General features: G+C 57.7%; 1 protein-coding gene across 1 annotated transcript in view; it reads right to left on the minus strand.

Moving 5' to 3' along the window:
- Window positions 1-12,640, minus strand: part of PEPD (peptidase D) — a 117,960-nt gene that overhangs the window by 18,364 nt on the left and 86,956 nt on the right. Inside the window, exons 10-11 of the mRNA XM_043899087.1 lie at window positions 5,929-5,997; window positions 3,932-4,009 (exon numbers count right to left, since the gene is read on the minus strand). Of these exons, the coding sequence (XP_043755022.1) occupies window positions 3,932-4,009; window positions 5,929-5,997 (147 nt within the window). The remainder of the gene's footprint in view (window positions 1-3,931; window positions 4,010-5,928; window positions 5,998-12,640) is intronic.

The raw sequence follows: 12,640 nt of genomic DNA on the forward strand, positions 1-12,640 counted from the left end.
TCTGGGACCGTGTTTTAGAAGGTCTGCTTGCTTTTGTCTTAAAACAAAAACAGAAAGCAACTAATGGCTTAAGAGGAGAGCGACTTAGTGATGGGGTTCATGGAGAGCCCTGAGGGCCACAGCAGGAAAAGGGCTCTTAGAGGCGACAGCAAAGCCCTGGGTGGCCCCACAAGAGGCTGTGTGCCTCTAAACCAGCCGAGAGGGAGGTCTGCGGGGACCCGAGGCCACATCAAAGTCCAGTTGTTGTCCCCCCCACACCCTCGGATCCAGGCAGAGCAAGTCTGGCAGCATCCAGCTGAGATAAACGGGGGTGGGTGGGGCTGGTGTGGTGTGAGGAGTGGTCCTCAAAATCCCCTTCTCAGCTCTTGGGTGATGCCTCTGACATGGAGTAAGAACCAGTGCATCTGATAAACAGGCCCCGATTTCCGGGCCCAGCTCCCAGGCAGCACCTGGTATTGGAAGGACAGAGGAGTGGAATGCGGCGCTGGCCAGCTACATGCTCTACCCGGCGCAAGCCTCGAGGACGGTTTAGGGGCTAAAAACAGAGAGCAGGCAATTACATGACCTGAGAGTTGTGTGAACAAACCGGGGCCGTCTTGCGCTGCGCTGGGGCCTCTTGCCTCCAGTATCTGTCCGGAAGCGCTGCTGGGAGGCGGGCCTCGGGGCACAGGTGCGCTGCTGGCTCTGGGAATTCTGGTGTGTAGCAGCAATCCCACCAGGGGCCCCCTGTGCAGGCTCCATGCTCAGCCTTATGATCAGTGAGTCCTCCCGGGGCTGGGTGCTCTCATCCACAAAGATGGATGGAGAAACAGGCTCAGAGGGGTGATCACTCAGCTGGGCGGGGGGCGGGGGGGGGGGTGCAGGGATTTGAGCCAGGGACCTTCTATGCTCATCACCACACTTCTGGGGCTGGAGGGAGAGGGATGCCCTTCAGCATCCACTCCCCACCTTCTCCAGCAGAGTCTGACTGCCCTGGACCAGCTCCTGGCCCCCAAACAGCCCCATTCCTAAATGTTAAAGATCTCTGGGGTATTTTCACCTGACCTCAAGGAACTGAGACCCAGAGCGTACCACAGGACGGGCGCCTGGAGAACAGTCGCAGCTGAGAGAGACACTCAGGTTCAGAAAAATTCTACACCAGGCTCATATTTTGGTTTCATACCTTATGATGAAGTGCTGTGACTTTTATGTTGGGATAACAGTGATTTATTATTTACGGAACACAGTAGGCGCTCGGCAGATCAATTTCAATAAAACAATGGATTATAAATGCTGCCAGCAATCTGGCAGTAGCAGTAATCAACAAAACATGTTGTTCTAAATGCTGCATAATAAATTGACTATAATAAACTCATAATTATTCTACTGGCTACATTTCAAAGTTAGCACTAGAAAAATAAAATCACCCGTTTGGGCTTGGCATTAACATCTGTGGGATTCTCTGGATCACTCCTGACTCTCAAGCAGCAGGAGACTCGGGTGCCACACGCTGCCCAGGAGGGTCGGGGACACAGCATCTGGATGCATGGAGGCCTGATGCATGGCGTCCCTAGGCAGCCAGGCCCCAGTGTGCCAGGCGCCCCCGGAACACAGCTGCAACAAGCCTCTCATGGGTGAGGACTCTCTTGGGACAGAGAGAGAGGAGAAGCAACCACTTCCTCCGGGCTGTGTGAACTCACAGAGAAGACAGACTCGGAGCCACATGGCCCCGGCGCAGGACCCTCCGCAGGGACAGCTGTGGCTGCTCGTGTGACCTGGGCTCTGCCCGCCTGGGGACTGGGTTCCCACGTCCTGGCTCAGCCAGAGCAGGCTGCAGAGTCAAAAGCATTAGGACACGTTCTAGGAGGCGTGAGTCCCTGAAGACACCAGTTGGTCTCCCTTTGGGGCCACCAGAGACCCAGCTGTGGCCCAGAGGGCAGGCCCCCCCGTTTCCTTAGTCTCCAGCTGAGTCAGGTTGGAGGCAGCTGACCCCTCCCCCAAATCCCTCTGGCTCTGCACCCGGACGCTCCGTGGGTCTCAGTGGCTCCGCTACATGTCCGGGGGGGGGGGGGGTCTGGTGGGAGGGGGAGACACCCACCTCATGGGATCAGAGTGAGCGAATCTACATCATGAGCGGCACCTTGTGTCAGGCAGGGCCAGAACCCCATCCAGGCTGCTGCACGCCCTTGACCCCCACGCCAGGAAGGGCTTCAGACTCTCCGGGGGTGGAGTGATCAGTGAGCGGGGCTGCAGTGACCTCTGTGACCACACTGGGGTCCCCCTCTGTGTGCCCCTGTCCCCGTCCTGGGGGCCCAGGCTCCTGGGACCGTGTGTCCACCAGCACTTGTGGTCCTGACACGTCCCTGACACTACCCCTCGCAGGGCTGAGTGCTGCGTGCCATCTCCACCAACAGACAGTAAACTCAGGCTCAGAGGGAACCCGGAGGCTTTGCTTCCTCCCAGAAGCCTGAGCTGGGCTCCTGGACCCCAACAGGGTCCCGAGCCAGAACATCCCATCCAGCTACTGACCCCGGGCGAGTGGATACCACAGCCAGTGGTGCTGGGGCGCCCTGGGGCAGGGGGCACCCTGGGCTTGGGTGGGTTTCTGAGAACACTGGGCAGTGACAGCTCGGAATGGGGTGTCTCTCGGCTCAGGTCCCCTGATGGCTGTGGGCGAGGGCCCCCCATGCGCAGGTTCCCCAACTCCCAGGCTGAGGCCAGGTCCTGGCCAGTGTGCAGGCATGACCAGAATACGAGCGTGGGGTCAAAACCTCACAGGATGGCACATATGAACCGAGGCGGATGAGGTGCCGGATGAACTGGTGCTGGTGGGAAGTGGGACAGAGGGGCTCAGCTGCCTTAGCAGCAAGAGGAAAAGGACCAAAGGACCAGGTAGGGCAATGTGCTACCTGATGTGAAGAACTGACTCATTAGAAAAGACCCTGATGCTGGGAAAGACTGAAGGCGGGAGGAGAAGGGGATGGCAGAGGATGAGATGGTTGGATGGCATCACCGACTCAATGGACTTGAGTTTGAGTAAACTCCGGGAGTTGGTGATGGACAGGGAGGCCTGGCGTGCTGCGATTCATGGGGTCGTGAAGAGTCAGACACGTCTGAGTGACTGAACTGAACTGAGGCCAATGTGCAGCAGCTCTCCTGCCCACACCTGCGGATTGGTGGCCATAGTGAGATGTCTCAAGGGCAAGACAGGAGGCCCCGTGGAACTTGTGGCCTCTGGGTGGCTCTCAGCCTCTGGCCTGGACTGGTCCTGCCCGACGTCTGGGTGGTGGAGAGTACGGGCGGGGAATACAAGTGCCCATGAGCTGAGGACAGGGAAGCTCCAGGTCAGTAGGGTGTCCATGGCCCCTGCCGAGGCCAGAGGGGCCGCTCAGAGTGGAGGGGTGTATGCCCAATGGGAGCCCTACACACTGGGGAGTTGGAGGCTGTGGGGCCTGCCCACATATGCTCAGTCAGGAATCCATGAGGAGCGGTGGCACGTGGGCAAGCAGTCCTGAGGGCCAAGCACCCCCTCTGACCTCCTGAACAAGTGGCCGCTCATGCCGAGGAGTCGAGAGGCAAGAGCCGGCAGGTTCAGAGGGCGGGGGACTCCCTAGGGGTCTCCCTTGCTCCAAACTGGAGACTCGAGCTGGAGACGCGAGCACGGTGGGTGCTGGGTCACAGGGCAGGTCCTCCTCTGAGGTGGGGCCTTACCCTCACAGCACTTGGCCCCCGCTCCCCTCTCAGGGCCTCCTTGGTCCTGGAGAGGAGACAACATGGAGGACAAAGCCTCGGCGGAGAAGTCTAGACCCAGAGCAGGCCCAGGGACCTTGCTGTGGCCAGCCTTCCCGGGCTGGGGCCGAGGGGCCCCCATCAGCCACGCCTGGGGTTGGGTCCCACCTGGGCCCCACGATTCACACGCCAGCCAGGGCGGCTGTGGGCTGGCCCCACTCACCACATGTCTCCGTCTTGGATGGTCTTGTCGTTGGGGGCCCCGGCGTGTCCGTAGTGCAGCACGGCTGAGTTCTCACCACTGCGGAGCATCAGGGGGAAGTCAAGAGCCCATTCGCACCCAGCGGGCCCCGGGAGCGGTACCATACCCTGCAGCAGAGGCCCAGGGCCAGGTGGACCCGGCCAGGAGCCTGAGGCGGCCCTGGCGTCCTGCAGCCACAGAGCTGGCGGCTGGCCTCTGGGCTGCTCAGGTAGGTGCCCTTGGGGCTGAGGATGTGGGCCTGATGTGGGAGCAAGGGCCTGCAGGCCAGGGGAAGGGACCCCAAGGAAGCCGGGCGTCCTGGTGGCTAAACGGGGAGGGGAGGCCCACTGGGAAGGGCCGGGACTGTGACGGGGCTACATGGAGATTGGCTGGGCTGGGCCAGGGCCGCAGCCAGGGAGCCAGCGGCTGCCCGCTCCTCAGCTTGACAGCACTTCCCTAATGAGCGATACCTTTAAGAAAAAAGGACTTTTTAGTCTGTCCAAAGGAAAAAAAAAAAAAACCACCTGTGTATAATATTTATGGCCCCGTTCAGGAGTCTCAGGAATCATAAAAGTAGAAATAATGATTTTTCTCTCTATCCACCAGAGAAGAACATTTCCAAGGACTGAGATGTTCACATGTATTATTCATGTGCCAAGGACGTGCACGCCAGCAGAGCTGCCGGCTCCATCCTGGCTGGGCAGAGGCCTGACCCTCTGACCCAAGGGGAGAACACAGGGAGATGAGATGGGGTGAGCCTGGGGGACTGGGAGCCCCCCCAGTCAGGACGTGTCCCTCAAAGACACACAGGCCTGCAGGCTCACGGCTATGAGCTGCCCCACATGCATGGTCACTTCTACCCTGGGCCTGCAAGCCCACCAGCCAAGTGCAGGTCACACACACACACACAGACACACACTCACGCACAGAAGCCCCTGCCCCCAACCACATGCCACACACACACACACACACAGAACCCCCTGCTCCCAGCCACATGTCACACACACACATGCACACACAGAACCCCCTGCCCCCAGCCACATGTCACACACACACACACAGAACCCCCTGCCCCAGCCACATGTCACACACACACACGCGTGCACACAGAGAACCCCCTGCCCCCAGCCACATGTCACACACACATATGCGCGCACACACACACACGTGCGCGCACACAGAGAACCCCCTGCCCCCAGCCACATGTCACACACACACACACACACACACACAGACACACACACACACAGAACCCCCTGCCCCCAGCCACATGTCACACACACACACACACGCACACACACACACACACACAGAACCCCCTGCCCCCAGCCACATGTCACACACACACATGTGCACACACACACAGAACCCCCTGCCCCCAGCCACATGTCACACACACACACACACACGCACACACACACACAGAACCCCCTGCCCCCAGCCACATGTCACACACACACACGCCTACAGTAACAGCCCCCACGGCAGAGCCCCAGACCCACCCGTGGCTGTGCTCTTCCCCACACAGCCACACACACGCACACACACATAGCCACACACAACCACACACACACATGCACACACAGCCACACACACACAACCACAGCCTCCTGCCCCGATATAGCTCCTTCCACACACCCTGCACACAGAAGCCGTCATAGTCTGGGGTCATGGCCTGGTCCCCACACACTGGGAGCTGCCTGTGTGGAGGAGGCAAGGAAGGCCGGCCCCAGGAGGAGCCGCCAGCAGGACATGGGATGGGAGGGCAAGGCTCCCCTCTGCACCCCGAACTGCCCAGGGCGGGCAGGAAGCAACCTCCGCTCCCAGAGCCTTAGGAGCGGGGAGTGACTTCCAGGCTTATGAGGTGCCGGGGGCAGGAGAGCAAACAGGTGCGTCTAAGCTGGGGGATGGTGGGGTCCCCTCACTCCCCCCCAACCCCCTCTTGCCATCATCCCCACGTGGCCCAGGTGGCTGCTTACCTGCCGCAGATGCAGGTGTAGGAGCTATGGCGCATGCCGCCCCGGGAGTAGCAGTAGTGTTCGAAGAGGCTGCGGGCGAAGGAAGATGGGTCAGAGTGGGGTCACCGGAGCACGCGCGCCCCCTTCCCCCGTGCAAATCCTCAGCCCGGGCCTCCCTCGGCCGTGCCCACAGGAAGACCTGAGCTCCGCAGTGTGGGTCAGTGGCTGGTAGCCTGGAGGACACGGGCCACTGAAGCATAGAGGTCAGCGCAGAGAGGGAGCAAGGCTGGGGGAGCCGGCCACTTCCAGCGCCAGCCTTTCGGGCCCATCGGGAGGACAGGTCTGGTCCTGTGGGGAGATGGCCTGGGGTGGGACCCCCTGTTTCTGCAGGGCTGGAGGGGGCATGTCCCTGTGACTCCCTCCTCCAGAGGTCACATCCTTCCCCCACCAGGCGGGGCTCGGTGCACAGCCAGGGAGGGATGAGAGCTCTCTGGACCCCAGTGCGGGACTCACCCGGGGCCCCGAGCCTGACCCTGGGGAGGGGTGCGGAGGAAGAACAGGGGCTGCTGGGCTCTGGCCTGGGGACTGGGGATGGGGGGCAGGTCGGTGTACAGACGAGCAGGGCTGGGTGGGCTCTGGCAGGGGGAAGAGAGGCAGAGTCTGGGGGTAGGCACCGACCAGTTGGTCCCCTAGACAAGCTCCCTCTCTGAGCTGGGGAGTCCAAGAACAAGGTCTGGAGGGAAGATGAGAGCCCAGAGCAGGTAGCTGGCAACTGGGAGCCCGCCTCCAGGCTGCGCCCAGACACAGTCAGAGCCAGTGGAGGCCTCTGGGAGCTCAGCTGTCAGCAGAGCCCAGCAAGCGCGGGAGTGGAGGGTGAGAGGTCAGAGGATGAGCCAGCCTCAACCCTGTCCCCCTGGGGCAGATCCTGGGGGTGACTGGTGGACCAGACCTGCCACATCCACAAACGTGAGCAGCGTTTGGAACCCTCGGGAGACCACGCTGCCCAGGGCTCTGCAGAGGCCAGGCCCCTGCCCCTGCCCCTCACCACACACCCCAGGACCTGAGCGGGTAAGAAACTGTCTGGGCACGGGACTCAGGGTGCCAAGGGCCCCGCCTCTGCAGAACCCAGTGGGGAAGGGGGAGACACTGGGGGGCTGCCCCCGCCCCCTCCCTGAGGCCTCGCCAGAGCTTGGCCCCAGTTGAGAAGCAGGTCCAAGTGGACCCCGCCCCACCCACTGACCACCAGTGGCGGGGAGACCGACCATGGGGCGTGCTCAGAGCCCCGAGGCCGCCTGTTGGCATGCTAAGCGGCAGTTCTGCCTGCATGTTCTGGGCCTGTTTAAGAGAACGTCTGAACGGAGGAGTCTAATCTTCAGGCACTGTAAACACAAATTATGTGTAATTGTTATGATTGGGTATAAAGTAGTTGTTATGCAGGAAGGGTTCTGCTCTATTCAGTCAGCTTTCAGACTTGCTTTACAAATCTCACAGGATAATTGGGTATCTGCAAGTGAAATATTTCCTCAACACAAAAGAATCCAGGAACTGCCAGGGAGGTGAGGAAAGCCGTGTGAGGTACGAGCTGCCCCCACAGTCACAGTGGGAGTGCTCAGGCAGCTGCCGCCGACCTCAGCCTCGGTTACTGAGGCCACAGGACAACTGGGCCAAGCCCGGGCCCCACGGCGGCTCCACACAGCCTGCCCAGATGCTGGGGCCTCAGACACCGGGACTCCATGCAGCTGCCCCCCAGAGACTGGGGGATGCTGACCGGCCATGGAGCCGCGGGGCTCCCCTGAGCCTTGGGGGACGAGGCCCTGCCCAGACAGAAGCAGGTCAGGGGGCAGCAGCTGCTCTCCGGGTGACGGGGGCAGACGGGCACAGGCAGAAGGGCGGCAGATGAACAAACCAGAACCGCTAGAGCAGCCTGGGGGAATGGGCTAACATTGGCTCCCCCACCTGCTTCCAGTCTCAGCAGCGGGCACTGTCCTGCCCTGTAATCTACTCAATAAAACAGCCTTCATCGCACGCTCGGGCTCCCACTTAAGTAAAGAAAAGCCTTTTAGAGAAAACGTATGGCTCACAGAAGTGGCAGACTAAGGAAGGGCCGACCCAGTTTTCATCTGCTAACTGTAGCCGGGGTTGCCTCTGCCAGTCACACGATCCCACACCCGCAAGAAGAGCCGCAACCACCACTGCTGGAAATCCAGTCTCCCGCAAAAGGGCTCCAGTCCTTCACACTGAACTTCAGCACCTGATCCTGTTTCAGGGGAACTTGTCTGACATGACACAAGAACCACCCGATGCAATGGGGGCGTAACAGATACAATAGGCCCTATTTTTGCTCACACCCCTCAGGGAACCCCTCTCCCCAGGAGCTCAGCCCTGGGCTGTGGACACGTTCTGGAGCAAGTGCTGTGGCCCAGGCCCTAAGTCTTAACATCTTTCTGATTTTCAAGGGGTGGGGGTGCGAGGATGCTCCAAACTGGGGCTACAGGCTCGACGTGAGGCTCCTGAATGGCTCGGTCAGAGCTCAGCAGGAACGGGTCTGGAGGACAGATCGCAGCAGCAGCAGAGCCACCTCGGTCCCGACGGATGGCTCCCAGACCAGGCGGCAATGGGAGGACGCTCCGTAAAGACCCACTCGACCTTTACAGAAAAGACGGCAAACTGTGAGCCAAAGAGGGGCCAGCTGCTGCGTAACCGGAGGGGCCGACTACTGATGACACACGTCCACGGCTGAATTCGGCTATGAGCTACCACTGAGCCCCTCCAGAGCCACGATGAGATGAAGGCAGAGTCCGCGGCCAGAAACCCTCTGACCCCCAGCCCGCAGCGCTGAAGATTAAATGTGATAAGCAGAGCCATGTCCGTAGGAGAAGCAGGGAGGTGAGGCCAGAAGAGGAAGCTGCCGGTCTTGCGAGCCTGGAGGGCTTGGCATTCATTGCTACATGGGGACAGCGAGGAGAGCTCAGGCAAACCAGAGCTGGGGGCCAGAACTGAGCTCTCCCCTGACATAACGCCAGGGGCAGGGCAAGGATGCACCCTCTGCGAAAGGACAGACTTGGAGAAAATTCACCAGCATCTCAGGATGCAATGCAGAAGTGTTCCTGGGCTCTGCGAAAAAACAGGGAAGGTTTCCTCAGAATTCACAGCATAGGTCTGTCCTCCATGGGGTTCAGGTTCAAGGGTGAAGGACTTACATGGTTTTGGAAACCCTGAAGCCAGGAAATCAACAAAAAACTGAGTCCCTGACCGGTGATACCTGGAGCCAAACCGACAAAGCCAAACTGGTTGGCCGCACCTCTACCCAGGCAGGAGAGCACACATGTACAGACATACGTGTACATACATGTAAATACATGTACCCACACATATACTCACTCATAGGCACGTATACACAACACACGCACTGGAGAGGAACTCGGGATCTGAAAACAGTCCACAGGAGCTGTCAGACACTGCAAGCAGCAGGCTGAGACGCAGCTCCCCAGAACTCCCAATAACAGAGCAAACAGCAGGCTGAGACCTGCCCTGGCACCAATGTAGCACCACCAGGGACAGAGGACAAACCCTGGCCAGACTGGGGCCGCTGCTGCTTTCCCACCATGACCCGGCACAGGCCCAGCCAGCATGAAATACCCAGTAGCCTCCTGTAGCCTTTGGTGTTTACGACCATCCTTCGGGGGAAGGAGAGGGTTTCCGACTTTGCTAATGAGGAAAACTGCGGGTCAGCGTGGTGATGTGCTATGGTCAGAGAACCTCTTGAAGGAGTCCTGTGAGCCTGGAGTCCATGCAGGGTTTCTGACCCTGATGCCTCTAAACCTCAGGTCTGTCAGTGATGGGGGCGCTGGAACAGCAGCTGCCCGGGCGGGACAAGGCCCTCTGCTCCCCAAACACCAGTGGTGGGTGATGCCGTGCTGGGCCTTCCAGGGCTCTGGACTCTGGACTCTGTGCAGGGAGCCCAGACGGAGCGGGAACGGGTCTGCTAGGACACATGGCCCACCAACCCCAGGGATGGCCAGTGGAAAGCTGGAGCTGGTGCTCTGGAAGAGGCCCCTGGGGTGCGAGACCTTGGAAAAGGAGAACCCGCCGACTAGAGGCAAGGGCGGTTGCAAGGATGGCTGTGGTCGGGGAGCGTCAGGGAGAGGCCACTGTTTCTCCCCCGGAGAGAGTGGCCTTATCAAGGTATGAGATAATTAGCATTTTAATTGGGTAATTGGGAATTCTGAATTGCCTATCTTGTATGAGGCGTGACTGAGGACATAACATGACATTCAATTAACAAATATTCCCTTTTATTCTTGACATGCTCAATTAGTTGGAGCTTCTGAGTTCCTCAACATCAATTCCTGGATAAAGCGCTATATCCTCTCGTCTGTCAAAGCCCTGGCTGCCTCAGACTGCTAATCATCAACATATATAGAGTCGGCATTATACACATATGCAATTTTAGACATTTTCTACACAAAAGAAAAAGAGAATGACAATCACCCATAATCAGTTCAGTTCCGTTCAGTACAGTCACTCAGTCGTGTCCAACTCTTTGTGACCCCATGAACCACAGCACACCAGGCTTCCCTGTCCATCACCAACTCCTGGAGTCCACCCAAACCCATGTCATCGAGTTGGTGATGTCATCCAACCATCTCATCCTCTGTTGTCCCCTTCTCCTGCCCTCAATCTTTCCCAGCATCAGGGTCTTTTCAAATGAGTCAGCTCTTCACATCAGGTGGCCAAAGTATTGGAGTTTCAGCTTCAACATCAGTCCTTCCAATGAACACCCAAGACAGATCTTTAGGATGGACTGGTTGGATCTCCTTGCAGTCCAAGGGACTCTCAAGAGTCTTCTCCAACACCACAGTTCGAAAGCATCAATTCTTAGGTGCTCAACTTTCTTTATAGTCCGCCCATAATCTTCTCCCCACAAAATAACCTCTATCACATATTTTCCTGAACATCTTCTCAGACACTTCTAAACGCAGAAACACAGATTTTTAAAATAACAATTAGCTTACACCTGCAATGGAGCAGACCCTGGTTCAATTCCTCAGTCGGGAAAATCTGCTGGAGAAGGGATAGACTACCCACTCCAGTATTCTTGGGCTTCTTCCCTTGTGGCTCAGGGGGTAAAGAATCTGCCTGCAATGCGGGAGACCTGGGTATGATCCCTGGGTTGTGAAGATCCCCTGGAGAAGGGAAAGGCTACTCACTCCAGTATTCTGGCCTGGAGAATTCCATGGACTACAGTCCATGGGGTCGCAAAGAGTCGGACATGACTGAGAGACTTTCACTTTCAAACTTTACTAAAAAATAGTCACCTTTTGACTGAAGTCTGACACACACAGAGAAAAGGACCACAATCATAAGGACTGGGCACGATGGCCAGTCACAAAGTGAGCATCTCTGTGCCCAGCACCCAGAGGCCCTGTCCTGGGCAGTCTTCACACCCATGGGAAGCCTGACTTCCAAGACTGTGGGTTAGCTTCTCCTGTTTCTGAACTTGATGTAAATGGAATCAAACAACAAGACCTCTGAGTCTGGCCTCCCCGACTGCTCCACGTCACATGGGTGAACCAATCCTCAACAATGAGTCATGGTCACTTGCTCCCTCTCATCGAAGGCAGTGTTCCACCAGGTAATGTGCCCCACTCTATTGTTGGGCATTCCTGTTGCTTCCAGATAGTGGCCATCAGGAACAGTGCTGCTGAGGACATTCTCATGTGGTCTTTTGGGGCACATGCACGCATCCCCGTCAAGCACATAGCCAGGAGTAGAAACGCTATGTGTTGCTGGATTCTGTGTAGGTCCAGTTTTAGCAGATAAAGCCAGTCTTTCCAGGCAGCTGGATCCATGTGTTCACTGGTCTCTTCCACTTCATACCTGTGCATATCTCAGTGGCCCCACTCAGGCCAGGCTGAGGGCTGGAGTGTTGTTCCCGGTCAACAGATACATGTCTACGTGACTGTCTCCGTGACAAGACCCTGACACTTCCCCCAGTGCTCGCCCCTGATGCACCTTCTCTTGCCTGGTCCACGGTGACAGTGGTGGAGCCGGAGCCCCTGCTTCAGCCCTCACCCCCAGAGTGTATCCCTTCAACAACGTAAATGGGCTCCCAGGACTCCTCTGCTCAAACCCCACCTTGCCATGAGCAATCCACTTTCCTTTCGTTCCTGAGTCTCGGCTCATCTTCTCAATATGCCTCCTTGCTATTCATGGGACCACCAGCCAAGCTCCCACCGCAGGACCACCAGCTGAGCCCTGTCTTTTCTGTCTGGAACGTCTGGCCCAGAGGTCTACAGCTTGCTCTCTCTCCTTCAGGCTTCTTCATGTCTCCTCCTCAAGGACACCTGTCCTGAGCTCCCTGGGGAAAGAACACTCCTTCACCAATATCCATTCCTTCATCCATCTATGCATCCCTCCATCCTCTCTTGCTTCCCACTAGGCTGGCTCCTATCTCTTCTGTTCACTATAGAACCCCCAGAACCTGGAATAGTGCCTGGAACACAGGAGATTTTCAGTATAGCTGTTGAAAGACTGAGTAAGTAAGTGGCTGTGTGAGCAGGATCACAGTCTATAATTTACTTATCTCACTTCATGCTATTAGATATCTAGGTTGCTTCCACCTCCGTGTTATGATGGACACCCGTGGCCATATGCCTTTTTACTATCTTCGGGCTAAATTCCTAGAATTCCTGAGCATATGCACAGTAGTTTTGATCTCAGGGAATGTTCT

This window comes from Cervus elaphus, chromosome 4 (genome assembly GCF_910594005.1).
Source record: "Cervus elaphus chromosome 4, mCerEla1.1, whole genome shotgun sequence".
Classification (NCBI taxonomy): domain Eukaryota; kingdom Metazoa; phylum Chordata; class Mammalia; order Artiodactyla; family Cervidae; genus Cervus; species Cervus elaphus.